The sequence below is a fragment of the Oncorhynchus masou genome, chromosome 19 (genome assembly GCF_036934945.1).
Source record: "Oncorhynchus masou masou isolate Uvic2021 chromosome 19, UVic_Omas_1.1, whole genome shotgun sequence".
NCBI lineage: Eukaryota > Metazoa > Chordata > Actinopteri > Salmoniformes > Salmonidae > Oncorhynchus > Oncorhynchus masou.
The window spans coordinates 40,036,264-40,051,138 of NC_088230.1; the positions used below are offsets into that span (position 1 = coordinate 40,036,264).

Genomic DNA, 14,875 nt, shown 5'->3' on the forward strand with positions numbered 1-14,875 from the left:
CTCAGTATAGTTTGGTTAGGGGTCAGGGGTTACCTTTCCATCTCAGTATAGTTAGGTCAGGGGTCAGAGGTTACCTCTCCATCTCAGTATAGTTAGGTCAGGGGTTACCTCTCCATCTCAGTATAGTTTGGTCAGGGGTCAGGGTTACCTCTCCATCTCAGTATAGTTAGGTCAGGAGTTACCTTTCAATCTCAGTATAGTTTGGTCAGTATAGGGTCAGGGGTTACCTCTCCATCTCAGTATTTTGTTAGATTAGGGGTCAAGGGTTACCTTTCCATCTCAGTAGAGCTAGATTAGGGGTCAGGGGTTACCTCTCCATCTCAGTATTTTTGTTAGATTAGGGGTCAAGGGTTACCTCTCCATCTCAGTATAGTTAGGTTAAGTAAGGTTAGGGGTCAGGGGTTAGTTCTTCATCTCAGTATAGTTAGATCAGGGGTCAAGGATTACCTTTCCATCTCAGTATAGTTAGGTTAGGGGTCAGGAGTTACCTCTCCATCTCAGTATAGTTAGGTCAGGGGTCAGGGTTACCTCTCCATCTCAGTATAGTTAGGTTAGGGGTCAGGAGTTACCTCTCCATCTCAGTATAGTTAGGTTAGGGGTCAGGAGTTACCTCTCCATCTCAGTATAGTTAGGTCAGGGGTCAGAGGTTACCTCTCCATCTCAGTATAGTTTGGTTAGGGTTAGGAGTTACCTCTCCATCTCAGTATAGTTAGGTTAGGGGTCAGGAGTTACCTCTCCATCTCAGTATAGTTAGGTCAGGGGTCAGAGGTTACCTCTCCATCTCAGTATAGTTAGGTCAGGGGTCAGGGGTTACCTCTCCATCTCAGTATAGTTAGGTCAGGGGTCAGGAGTTACCTTTCCATCTCAGTATAGTTAGGTCAGGGGGGTCAGGGTTACCGCTACATCTCAGTATAGTTAGGTCAGGAGTCAGGAGTTACCTCTCCATCTCAGTATTTTGTTAGATTAGGGGTCAAGGGTTACCTCTCCATCTCAGTATAGTTAGGTTAAGTAAGGTTAGGGGTCAGGGGTTAGTTCTTCATCTCAGTATAGTGAGATCAGGGGTCAGGGGATTACCTTTCCATCTCAGTATAGTTTGGTTAGGGGTTAGGGGTTACCTTTCCATCTCAGTATAGTTAGGTCAGGGGTTACCTCTCCATCTAAGGATTTTGTTAGATTAGGGGTCAAGGGTTACCTCTCCATCTCAGTATAGTTAGGTTAAGTTAGGTTAGGGGACAGGGGTTAGCTCTTCATCTCAGTATAGTTAGATCAGGGGTCAAGGGTTTCCTTTCCATCTCAGTATAGTTTGGTTAGGGGTCAGGGGTTACCTTTCCATCTCAGTATAGTTAGGTCAGGAGTTACCTCTCCATCTCAGTATAGTTTGGTCAGGGGTCAGAGGTTACCTCTCCATCTCAGTATAGTTAGGTCAGGGTTACCTCTCCATCTCAGTATAGTTTGGTCAGGGGTCAGGGTTACCTCTCCATCTCAGTATAGTTAGGTCAGGGGTCAGGGTTACCTCTCCATCTCAGTATAGTTAGGTTAGGGGTCAGGAGTTACCTCTCCATCTCAGTATAGTTAGGTTAGGGGTCAGGGTTACCTCTCCATCTCAGTATAGTTAGGTCAGGGGTCAGGGTTACCTCTCCATCTCAGTATAGTTAGGTCAGGGGTCAGAGGGTTACCTCTCCATCTCAGTATAGTTAGGTTAGGGGTTAGGGTTACCTCTCCATCTCAGTATAGTTAGGTTAGGGGTCAGGAGTTACCTCTCCATCTCAGTATAGTTAGGTCAGGGGTCAGAGGTTACCTCTCCATCTCAGTATAGTTAGGGTTACCTCTCCATCTCAGTATAGTTAGGGGTCCTCTCCATCTCAGTATAGTTAGGTCAGGGGTCAGGGTTACCTCTCCATCTCAGTATAGTTTCAGGGTCAGAGGTTACCTCTCCATCTCAGTATAGTTAGGGGTCAGGGGTCAGAGGTTACCTCTCCATCTCAGTATAGTTAGGTTAGGGGTCAGGAGTTACCTCTCCATCTCAGTATAGTTAGGTCAGGGGTCAGGGGTTACCTCTCCATCTCAGTATAGTTAGGTCAGGGGTCAGAGGTTACCTCTCCATCTCAGTATAGTTAGGTCAGGGGTCAGGAGTTACCTCTCCATCTCAGTATAGTTAGGTTAGGGGTCAGGAGTTACTTTTCCATCTCAGTATAGTTAGGTCAGGGGTCAGGGGTTACCGCTACATCTCAGTATAGTTAGGTCAGGAGTCAGGAGTTACCTCTCCATCTCAGTATTTTGTTAGATTAGGGGTCAAGGGTTACCTCTCCATCTCAGTATAGTTAGGTTAAGTAAGGTTAGGGGTCAGGGGTTAGTTCTTCATCTCAGTATAGTGAGATCAGGGGTCAAGGATTACCTTTCCATCTCAGTATAGTTTGGTTAGGGGTCAGGGGTTACCTTTCCATCTCAGTATAGTTAGGTCAGGGGTCAGAGGTTACCTCTCCATCTCAGTATAGTTAGGTCAGGGGTTACCTCTCCATCTCAGTATAGTTTGGTCAGGGGTCAGAGGTTACCTCTCCATCTCAGTATAGTTAGGTCAGGAGTTACCTTTCAATCTCAGTATAGTTTGGTCAGGGGTCAGGGGTTACCTCTCCATCTCAGTATTTTGTTAGATTAGGGGTCAAGGGTTACCTTTCCATCTCAGTAGAGCTAGATTAGGGGTCAGGGGTTACCTCTCCATCTCAGTATTTTTGTTAGATTAGGGGTCAAGGGTTACCTCTCCATCTCAGTATAGTTAGGTTAAGTAAGGTTAGGGGTCAGGGGTTAGTTCTTCATCTCAGTATAGTTAGATCAGGGGTCAAGGATTACCTTTCCATCTCAGTATAGTTAGGTTAGGGGTCAGGAGTTACCTCTCCATCTCAGTATAGTTAGGTCAGGGGTCAGAGGTTACCTCTCCATCTCAGTATAGTTAGGTTAGGGGTCAGGAGTTACCTCTCCATCTCAGTATAGTTAGGTTAGGGGTCAGGAGTTACCTCTCCATCTCAGTATAGTTAGGTCAGGGGTCAGAGGTTACCTCTCCATCTCAGTATAGTTTGGTTAGGGTTAGGAGTTACCTCTCCATCTCAGTATAGTTAGGTTAGGGGTCAGGAGTTACCTCTCCATCTCAGTATAGTTAGGTCAGGGGTCAGAGGTTACCTCTCCATCTCAGTATAGTTAGGTCAGGGGTCAGGGGTTACCTCTCCATCTCAGTATAGTTAGGTCAGGGGTCAGGAGTTACCTTTCCATCTCAGTATAGTTAGGTCAGGGGTCAGGGGTTACCGCTACATCTCAGTATAGTTAGGTCAGGAGTCAGGAGTTACCTCTCCATCTCAGTATTTTGTTAGATTAGGGGTCAAGGGTTACCTCTCCATCTCAGTATAGTTAGGTTAAGTAAGGTTAGGGGTCAGGGGTTAGTTCTTCATCTCAGTATAGTGAGATCAGGGGTCAAGGATTACCTTTCCATCTCAGTATAGTTTGGTTAGGGGTCAGGGGTTACCTTTCCATCTCAGTATAGTTAGGTCAGGGGTTACCTCTCCATCTAAGGATTTTGTTAGATTAGGGGTCAAGGGTTACCTCTCCATCTCAGTATAGTTAGGTTAAGTTAGGTTAGGGGACAGGGGTTAGCTCTTCATCTCAGTATAGTTAGATCAGGGGTCAAGGGTTTCCTTTCCATCTCAGTATAGTTTGGTTAGGGGTCAGGGGTTACCTTTCCATCTCAGTATAGTTAGGTCAGGAGTTACCTCTCCATCTCAGTATAGTTTGGTCAGGGGTCAGAGGTTACCTCTCCATCTCAGTATAGTTAGGTCAGGGGTTACCTCTCCATCTCAGTATAGTTTGGTCAGGGGTCAGAGGTTACCTCTCCATCTCAGTATAGTTAGGTCAGGAGTTACCTTTCAATCTCAGTATAGTTTGGTCAGGGGTCAGGGGTTACCTCTCCATCTCAGTATTTTGTTAGATTAGGGGTCAAGGGTTACCTTTCCATCTCAGTAGAGCTAGATTAGGGGTCAGGGGTTACCTCTCCATCTCAGTATTTTTGTTAGATTAGGGGTCAAGGGTTACCTCTCCATCTCAGTATAGTTAGGTTAAGTAAGGTTAGGGGTCAGGGGTTAGTTCTTCATCTCAGTATAGTTAGATCAGGGGTCAAGGATTACCTTTCCATCTCAGTATGGTTTGGTTAGGGGTCAGGGGTTACCTTTCCATCTCAGTATTGTTAGGTGAGGGGTCATGGGTTACCTCTCCATCTCAGTAGAGTTTGGTTAGGGGTCAGGGGTTACCTCTCCATCTCAGCATAGTTAGGTCAGCGGTCAGTGGTTACCTTTCCATCTCAGTATAGTTAGGTCAAGGGTCAGGCGTTCTCAGTATAGTTAGGTCAGGGGTCAGGGGTTACCTTTCATCTCAATATAGTTTGGTCAAGGGTCAGGCGTTACCTCTCCATCTCAGTATAGTTTGGTCAGGGGTCAGGGGTTACCTCTCCATCTCAGTACACCAGAGTATGTCCTCCTTGTTGTCCATGTAAACAGGGAAGTGTTGATCCTTCCCCTGCTTCACTGAGTTAGAACGCGTTGTTATTGTACGCACCTTCCCAAACTACAACAGATAAATATAGGGTTCTGTTCAGGAGGGGACCCACACTCAATTTTACCTGTCCCAAATATAACCCAAAGAACAGAGACATGACAGCACTACAGTGAATAAATGTATTGCCTCATGAACGTTTGGGGTATGAGCCCTTCTTCAATGGCTATCATTGTCACAACAACCAGACCTCACAGGTGGACATCATGAAACATTCCCAGTCAGTACTGACCCAATCATGGGATCCCAGCAGAGTCAATGTGGAGACTATATACACAGTACTGACCCAATCATGGGATCCCAGCAGAGTCAATGTGGAGACTATATACACAGTACTGACCCAATCATGGGATCCCAGCAGAGTCAATGTGGAGATTATATACACAGTACTGACCCAATCATGGGATCCCAGCAGAGTCAATGTGGAGATTATATACAGGGGGTACTGGTACAGAGTCAATGTGGAGGCTATATACAGGTGGTACTGGTACAGAGTCAATATGGAGACTATATACAGGGGGTACCTGTACATAGTCAATGTGGAGGCTATATACAGGGGGTACCTGTACAGAGTCAATGTGGAGGTTATATACAGAGGGTACCGGTACATGGTCAATGTGGAGGCTATATACAGGGGGTACCTGTACAGAGTCAATGTGGAGGTTATATACAGAGGGTACCGGTACAAGGTCAATGTGGAGGCTATATACAGGGGGTACCTGTACAGAGTCAATGTGAAGACTATATACAGGGGGTAACGGTACAAGGTCAATGTGGAGGCTATATACAAGGGGTACCTGTACAGAGTCAATGTGGAGGCTATATACAGGGTGTACTGGTACAGAGACAATATACAGGGTACAGAGTCAATGTGGAGACTATATACAGGGTGTTACGGTACACAGTCAATATGGAGGTTATATAAAGGGGGTACCAATGTGGCTATATACAGGGGTACTGGTATATACAGGGGTACCGGTACAGAGTCAATGTGGAGGCTATATACAGGGTGTACTGGTACAGAGACAATATACAGGGTACAGAGTCAATGTGGAGACTATATACAGGGTGTTACGGTACACAGTCAATATGGAGGTTATATAAAGGGGGTACCGGTACAGAGTCAATGTGGAGGCTATATACAGGGGGTACCGGTACAGAGTCAATGTGGAGGCTATATACAGGGGGTACCGGTACAGAGTCAATGTGGAGGCTATATACAGGGTGTTACGGTACACAGTCAATGTGGAGGTTATATAAAGGGGGTACCGGTACAGAGTCAATGTGGAGGCTATATACAGGGGGTACCGGTACAGAGTCAATGTGGAGGCTATATACAGGGTGTTACGGTACACAGTCAATGTGGAGGTTATATAAAGGGGGTACTGGTACAGAGTCAATGTGGAGGCTATATACAGGGGGTACCGGTACAGAGTCAATGTGGAGGCTATATACAGGGGGTACCGGTACAGAGTCAATGTGAGGCTATATACAGGGGTACCGGTACAGAGTCAATGTGGAGGCTATATACAGGGGGTACCGGTACAGAGTCAATGTGGAGGCTATATACAGAGGGTACTGGTACAGAGTCAATGTGGAGGCTATATACAGGGGGTACCGGTGCAAGGTCAATGTGGAGGCTATATACAGGGGTACCGGTACAGAGTCAATGTGGAGGCTATATACAGGGGGTACCTGTACAGAGTCAATGTGGAGGCTATATTCAGGGGGTACCGGTACAGAGTCAATGTGGAGGCTATATACAGGGGTACCGGTACAGAGTCAATGTGGAGGCTATATACAGGGGTACCTGTACAGAGTCAATGTGGAGACTATATACAGGGGGTACCGGTACAAGGCCAATGTGGAGACTATATACAGGGGGTACCGGTACAGAGTCAATGTGGAGACTATATACAGGGGTACCGGTACAGAGTCAATGTAGAGGCTATATACAGAGGGTACCGGTACAAGGTCAATGTGGAGACTATATACAGGGGGTACCGGTACAGAGTCAATGTGGAGGCTATATACAGGGGGTACCGGTACAGAGTCAATGTGGAGGCTATATACAGGGTGTACTGGTACAGAGACAATATACAGGGTACAGACTCAATGTGGAGACTATATACAGGGTGTTACGGTACACAGTCAATGTGGAGGTTATATACAGAGGGTACCGGTACAGAGTCAATGTGGAGGCTATATACAGGGGGTACCGGTACAGAGTCAATGTGGAGGCTATATACAGGGGGTACCGGTAGAGAGTCAATGTGGAGGCTATATACAGGGGGTACCGGTACAGAGTCAATGTGGAGGCTATATACAGGGGGGTACCGGTAGAGAGTCAATGTGGAGACTATATACAGGGGGGGGGTACCAGAGGGTACCGGTACAGAGTCAATGTGGAGGCTATATACAGGGTGTACTGGTACAGAGACAATATACAGGGTACAGACTCAATGTGGAGACTATATACAGGGGGTACCGGTAGAGAGTCAATGTGGAGGCTATATACAGAGGGTACCGTTACAGAGTCAATGTGGAGGCTATATACAGGGGGTACCGGTACAGAGTCAATGTGGAGGCTATATACAGTACAGGTCAATGTGGAGGCTATACAGGGGGTACAGAGTCAATGTGGAGGCTATATACAGGGGTACCGGTACAGAGTCAATGTGGAGGCTATATACAGGGGGTACCGGTACAGAGTCAATGTGGAGGTTATATACAGGGGGTACTGGTACAGAGTCAATGTGGAGGCTATATACAGGGGGTACCGGTACAGAGTCAATGTGGAGGTTATATAAAGGGGGTACCGGTACAGAGTCAATGTGGAGGCTATATACAGGGGTACTGGTACAGAGTCAATGTGGAGGCTATATACACCGGGGGGTACCGGTACAGAGTCAATGTGGAGGCTATATACAGGGGGTGGAACAGACCGCTATATACAGAGTCAATGTGGAGGCTATATACAGGGGTACCGGTACAGAGTCAATGTGGAGGCTATATACAGGGGGTACCGAGGGTACAGAGTCAATGTGGAGGCTATATACAGGGGTACTGGTACAGAGTCAATGTGGAGGCTATATACAGGGGGTACCGGTACAGAGTCAATGTGGAGGTTATATAAGGGGGGGTACAGAGTCAATGTGGAGGTACAGAGTCAATGTGGAGGCTATATACAGGGGTACCGGTACAGAGTCAATGTGGAGGCTATATACAGGGGGTACAGAGTCGGTACAGAGTCAATGTGGAGGCTATATACAGGGGTACCGGTACAGAGTCAATGTGGAGGCTATATACAGGGGATACCGGTACAGAGTCAATGTGGAGGCTATATACAGGGGGTACCGGTACAGAGTCAATGTGGAGGCTATATACAGGGGTACCGGTACAGAGTCAATGTGGAGGCTATATACAGGGGTACGGTACAGAGTCAATGTGGAGGCTATATACAGTCAATGGGCTATACCGGTACAGAGTCAATGTGGAGGCTATATACAGGGGATACCGGTACAGAGTCAATGTGGAGGCTATATACAGGGGTACCGGTACAGGGAATTACCGGTACAGAGTCAATGTGGAGGCTATATACAGGGGGTACCGGTACAGAGTCAATGTGGAGGCTATATACAGGGGGTACCGGTACAGAGTCAATGTGGAGGCTATATACAGGGGATACCGGTACAGAGTCAATGTGGAGGCTATATTCAGGGGGTACAGGTACAGAGTCAATGTGGAGGCTGTATACAGGAGGTACCGGTACAGAGTCAATGTGGAGGCTATATACAGGGGTACCGGTACAGAGTCAATGTGGAGGCTATATACAGGGGTACCTGTACAGAGTCAATGTGGAGACTATATACAGGGGGTACCGGTACAAGGCCAATGTGGAGACTATATACAGGGGTACCGGTACAGAGTCAATGTAGAGGCTATATACAGAGGGTACCGGTACAGAGTCAATGTGGAGGCTATATACAGGGGTACCAGTACAGAGTCAATGTGGAGGCTATATACAGGGGTACCGGTACAGAGTCAATGTGGAGACTATATACAGGGGTACCGGTACAGAGTCAATGTGGAGGCTATATACAGAGGGTACCGGTACAAGAGTCAATGTGGAGGCTATATACAGAGGGGGTACAGTATGTGGAGGCTATATACAGAGGAGACAACAATACACAGGGGGTACAGAGTCAATGTGGAGGCTATATACAGGGTGTTACAGAGGGGTACAGAGTCAATGTGGAGGTTATATAAAGGGGGTACCGGTACAGAGTCAATGTGGAGGCTATATACACCGGGGGTACCGGTACAGAGTCAATGTGGAGGCTATATACAGGGGGTACCGGTACAGAGTCAATGTGGAGGCTATATACAGGGGGTACCGGTACAGAGTCAATGTGGAGGCTATATACAGGGTCAATGACTTACGGTACACAGTCCATGTGGAGGTTATATAAGGGGGTACCGGTACAGAGTCAATGTGGAGGCTATATATATACAGAGGGGTACTGGTACAGAGTCAATGTGGAGGCTATATACAGGGTGTTACGGTACAGAGTCAATGTGGAGGTTATATAAGAGGGGTACTGGTACAGAGTCAATGTGGAGGCTATATACAGGGGGTACCGGTACAGAGTCATGTGGAGGCTATATACAGGGGGTGTGGAGGCTATATACAGGGGGTACCGGTACAGAGTCAATGTGGAGGCTATATACAGGGGTACAGAGTCCTATATAAAGGGGGTACAGAGTCAATGTGGAGGCTATATACAGGGGGTGGAGGCCAGAGGGTACAGAGTCAATGTGGAGGCTATATACAGGGGTACCGGTACAGAGTCAATGTGGAGACTAAATACAGGGGTTACTAGTACAGAGTCAATGTGGAGGCTCTATACAGGGGGTACCGGTACAGAGTCAATGTGGAGGCTATATAGAGAGGGTACTGGTACAGAGTCAATGTGGAGGCTATATACAGGGAGTACCGGTACAGAGTCAATGTGGAGGCTATATTCAGGGGGTACAGGTACAGAGTCAATGTGGAGGCTGTATACAGGAGGTACCGGTACAGAGTCAATGTGGAGGCTATATACGGGGGGTACCGGTACAGAGTCAATGTGGAGGCTATATACAGGGGGTACCTGAACAGAGTCAATGTGGAGGCGATATACAGGGGGTACTGGTACAGAGTCAATGTGGAGGCTATATACATGGGGTACCGGTACAGAGTCAATGTGGAGGCTATATACATGGGGTACCGGTACAGAGTCAATGTGGAGGCTATATACAGGGGGTACCGGTACAGAGTCAATGTGGAGGCTATATACAGGGGGTACCTGTACAGATTCAATGTGGAGGCTATATACAGGGAATTACGGTACAGAGTCAATGTGGAGGCTATATACAGGGGGTACCGGTACAGAGTCAATGTGGAGGCTATATACAGGGGGTACCGGTACAAAGACAATGTGGAGGCTATATACAGGGTGTACCGGTACAGAGTCAATGTGGAGGCTATATACAGGGGTACCGGTACAGAGTCAATGTGGAGGCTATATAGTCAATGTGGGTACAGGGGGGTACAGAGTCAATGTGGAGGCTATATACAGGGGTACCGGTACAGAGTCAATGTGGAGGCTATATACAGAGTGTACCGGTACAGAGTCAATGTGGAGGCTATATACAAAGGGTCAATGTACCGGTACAGAGTCAATGTGGAGGCTATATACAGGGGGGGGTACAGTACAGAGTCAATGTGGAGGCTATATACAGAGGGTACCGGTACAGAGTCAATGTGGAGGCTATATACAGAGTCAATGTGGAGCTATATACAGGGTACCGGTACAGAGTCAATGTGGAGGCTATATACAGGGGGTACCGGTACAGAGTCAATGTGGAGGCTATATATACAGAGTCAATGTGGGGCTATTACGGTACAGAGTCAATGTGGAGGCTATATACAGGGGTACCGGTACAGAGTCAATGTGGAGGCTATATACAGAGGGTACCGGTACAGAGTCAATGTGGAGGCTATATACAGGGGTACCGGTACAGAGTCAATGTGGAGGCTATATACAGAGGGTACCGGTACAGAGTCAATGTGGAGGCTATATACAGGGGGTACCGGTACAGAGTCAATGTGGAGGCTATATACAGAGGGTACCGGTACAGAGTCAATGTGGAGGCTATATACAGAGGGTACCGATACAGAGTCAATGTGGAGGCTATATACAGAGAGTACCGGTACAGAGACAATGTGGAGGCTATATACAGAGGGTACCGGTACAGAGTCAATGTGGAGGCTATATACAGGGTGTACCGGTACAGAGTCAATGTGGAGGCTATATACAGAGGGTACCGGTACAGAGTCAATGTGGAGGCTATATACAGAGGGTACCGGTACAGAGTCAATGTGGAGGCTATATACAGGGGGTACTGGTACAGAGTCAATGTGGAGGCTATATACAGAGGGTACCGGTACAGAGTCAATGTGGAGGCTATACAAAGGGGGTACCGGTACAGAGTCAATGTGGAGGCTATATACAGGGGGTACCTGTACATAGTCAATGTGGAGACTATATACAGGGGGTACCGGTACAGAGTCAATGTGGATGCTATATACAGGGGGTATTGGTACAGAGTCAATGTGGAGGCTATATACAGGGAATTACGGTACAGAGTCGATGTAGAGGCTATATACAGGGGGTACCGGTACAGAGTCAATGTGGAGGCTATATACAGGGGGTACTTTACAGAGTCAATGTGGATGCTATATACAGGGGGTATTGGTACAGAGTCAATGTGGAGGCTATATACAGGGAATTACGGTACAGAGTCGATGTAGACGCTATATACAGGGGGTACCGGTACAGAGTCAATGTGGAGGCTATATACAGGGGGTACTGGTACAGAGTCAATGTGGAGGCTATATACAGAGGTACCGGTACAGAGTCAATGTGGAGGCTATATACAGGGGGTACCAGTACAGAGTCAATGTGGAGGCTATATACAGGGGGTACCGGTACAGATTAAATGTGGAGGCTATATACAGGAGGTATCGGTACAGATTAAATGTGGAGGCTATATACAGGGGGTACCGGTACAGAGTCAATGTGGAGACTATATACGGGGGGTACCGGTACAGAGTCAATGTGGAGACTATATACAGGGGGTACCCGTACAGAGTCAATGTGGAGGCTATATACAGAGGGTACAGTTACAGAGTCAATGTGGAGGCTATATACAGGGAATTACGGTACAGTGTCGATGTGGAGGCTACATACAGGGGGTACCGGTACAGAGTCAATGTGGAGGCTATATACAGGGTGTACCGGTACAGAGTCAATGTGGAGGTTATATACAGAGGGTACCGGTACAGAGTCAATGTGGAGGCTATATACAGAGGGTACAGGTACAGAGTCAATGTGGAGGCTATATACAGGGGGTACCGGTACAGAGTCAATGTGGAGGCTATATACAGAGGGTACCGGTACAGAGTCAATGTGGAGGCTATATACAGAGGGTACCGATACAGAGTCAATGTGGAGGCTATATACAGAGAGTACCGGTACAGAGACAATGTGGAGGCTATATACAGAGGGTACCGGTACAGAGTCAATGTGGAGGCTATATACAGGGTGTACCGGTACAGAGTCAATGTGGAGGCTATATACAGAGGGTACCGGTACAGAGTCAATGTGGAGGCTATATACAGAGGGTACCGGTACAGAGTCAATGTGGAGGCTATATACAGGGGGTACCGGTACAGGAGGCTATATACAGGGGGTACCGGTACAGATTAAATGTGGAGGCTATATACAGGGGGTACCGGTACAGAGTCAATGTGGAGACTATATACGGGGGGTACCGGTACAGAGTCAATGTGGAGACTATATACAGGGGGTACCCGTACAGAGTCAATGTGGAGGCTATATACAGAGGGTACAGTTACAGAGTCAATGTGGAGGCTATATACAGGGAATTACGGTACAGTGTCGATGTGGAGGCTACATACAGGGGGTACCGGTACAGATTAAATGTCGAGGCTATATACAGGGGGTACCTGTACAGATTCAATGTGGAGGCTATATACAGAGGGTACCGGTACAGAGTCAATGTGGAGACTATATACAGGGGGTACTGGCACAGAGTCAATGTGGAGGCTATATACAGGGGGTACCGGTACAGAGTCAATGTGGAGGCTATATACAGGGGGTACCCACACATAGTCAATGTGGAGACTATATACAGGGGGTACCGGTACAGAGTCAATGTGGAGGCTATATACAGGGGGGTACCTGTACATAGTAAATGTGGAGACTATATACAGGGGGTACCGGTACAGAGTCAATGTGGAGACTATATACAGGGGTACCGGTACAGAGTCAATGTGGAGGCTATATACAGGGGGTAATGTGGAGTACAGAGAGTCAATGTGGAGGCTATATACAGAGGGTACCGGTACAGAGTCAATGTGGAGGCTATATACAGAGGGTACCGGTACAGAGTCAATGTGGAGACTATATACAGGGTGTACCGGTACAGAGTCAATGTGGAGGCTATATACAGAGGGTACAGACCAGGGGGTACAGAGTCAATGTGGAGGCTATATACAGAGGGTACCGGTACAGAGTCAATGTGGAGGCTATATACAGGGGGTACCGGTACAGATTAAATGTGGAGGCTATATACAGGGGGTACCGGTACAGAGTCAATGTGGAGACTATATACGGGGGGTACCGGTACAGAGTCAATGTGGAGACTATATACAGGGGGTACAGAGTCCAGAGGGTACAGAGTCAATGTGGAGGCTATATACAGGGGTACAGTTACAGAGTCAATGTGGAGGCTATATACAGGGAATTACGGTACAGAGTCGATGTGGAGGCTACATACAGGGGGTACCGGTACAGAGTAAATGTGGAGGCTATATACAGTACAGAGGGTACTATATACAGAGGGGTACAGATTCAATGTGGAGGCTATATACAGGGGGTACCGGTACAGAGTCAATGTGGAGACTATATACGGGGGTACCGGTACAGAGTCAATGTGGAGACTATATACAGGGGGTACCGGTACAGAGTCAATGTGGAGGCTATATACAGTCAATGTGGGACTATATACAGTTACAGAGTCAATGTGGAGGCTATATACAGGGGAATTATGTGGAGTACAGTGTCAGAGATGTGGAGGCTACATACAGGGGGTACGGTACAGAGTCAAGATTAAATGTCAATGGCTATATACAGGGGTACCTGTACAGATTCAATGTGGAGGCTATATACAGAGGGTACCGGTACAGAGTCAATGTGGAGACTATATACAGGGGGTACTGGCACAGAGTCAATGTGGAGGCTATATACAGGGGGTACCGGTACAGAGTCAATGTGGAGGCTATATACAGGGGGTACAGTGTCCACACATAGTCAATGTGGAGACTATATACAGGGGGTACCAGCAATAGGGGTACAGAGTCAATGTGGAGGCTATATACAGGGGGTACCTGTACATAGTAAATGTGGAGACTATATACAGGGGGGGTACCAGGGGGGTACAGAGTCAATGTGGAGGCTATATACAGGGAGTACTGGTACAGAGTCAATGTGGAGGCTATATACAGGGGGTACCGGTACAGAGTCAATGTGGAGGCTATATACAGAGGGTACCGGTACAGAGTCAATGTGGAGACTATATACAGGGGTACCGGTACAGAGTCAATGTGGAGGCTATATACAGGGGGTACCTGTACATAGGTGGAGACCAGGGGGTACAGAGTCAATGTGGAGGCTATATACAGGGGGTACCGGTACAGAGTCAATGTGGAGGCTATATACAGGGGGTACCGGTACAGATTAAATGTGGAGGCTATATACAGGGGGTACCGGTACAGAGTCAATGTGGAGACTATATACGGGGGGTACCGGTACAGAGTCAATGTGGAGACTATATACAGGGGGTACCCGTACAGAGTCAATGTGGAGGCTATATACAGGGTGTTACGGTATAGAGTCAATGTGGAGGCTATATACAGGGAATTACGGTACAGTGTCGATGTGGAGGCTACATACAGGGGGTACCGGTACAGATTAAATGTCGAGGCTATATACAGGGGGTACCTGTACAGATTCAATGTGGAGGCTATATACAGGGGATACCGGTACAGAGTCAATGTGGAGACTATATACGGGGGGTACCGGTACAGAGTCAATGTGGAGACTATATACAGGGGGTACCCGTACAGAGTCAATGTGGAGGCTATATACAGAGG

General features: G+C 47.5%; 1 protein-coding gene across 5 annotated transcripts in view; it reads right to left on the reverse strand.

The window, feature by feature from the left end:
- Positions 1-14,875, reverse strand: part of LOC135506265 (DNA (cytosine-5)-methyltransferase 3A-like) — a 113,706-nt gene that overhangs the window by 15,679 nt on the left and 83,152 nt on the right. For all 5 annotated transcript variants that reach the window (XM_064925801.1, XM_064925800.1, XM_064925804.1 and 2 more), the window contains one exon: positions 4,487-4,605. In XM_064925801.1, coding sequence (XP_064781873.1) covers positions 4,487-4,605 — 119 coding nt within the window. The remainder of the gene's footprint in view (positions 1-4,486; positions 4,606-14,875) is intronic.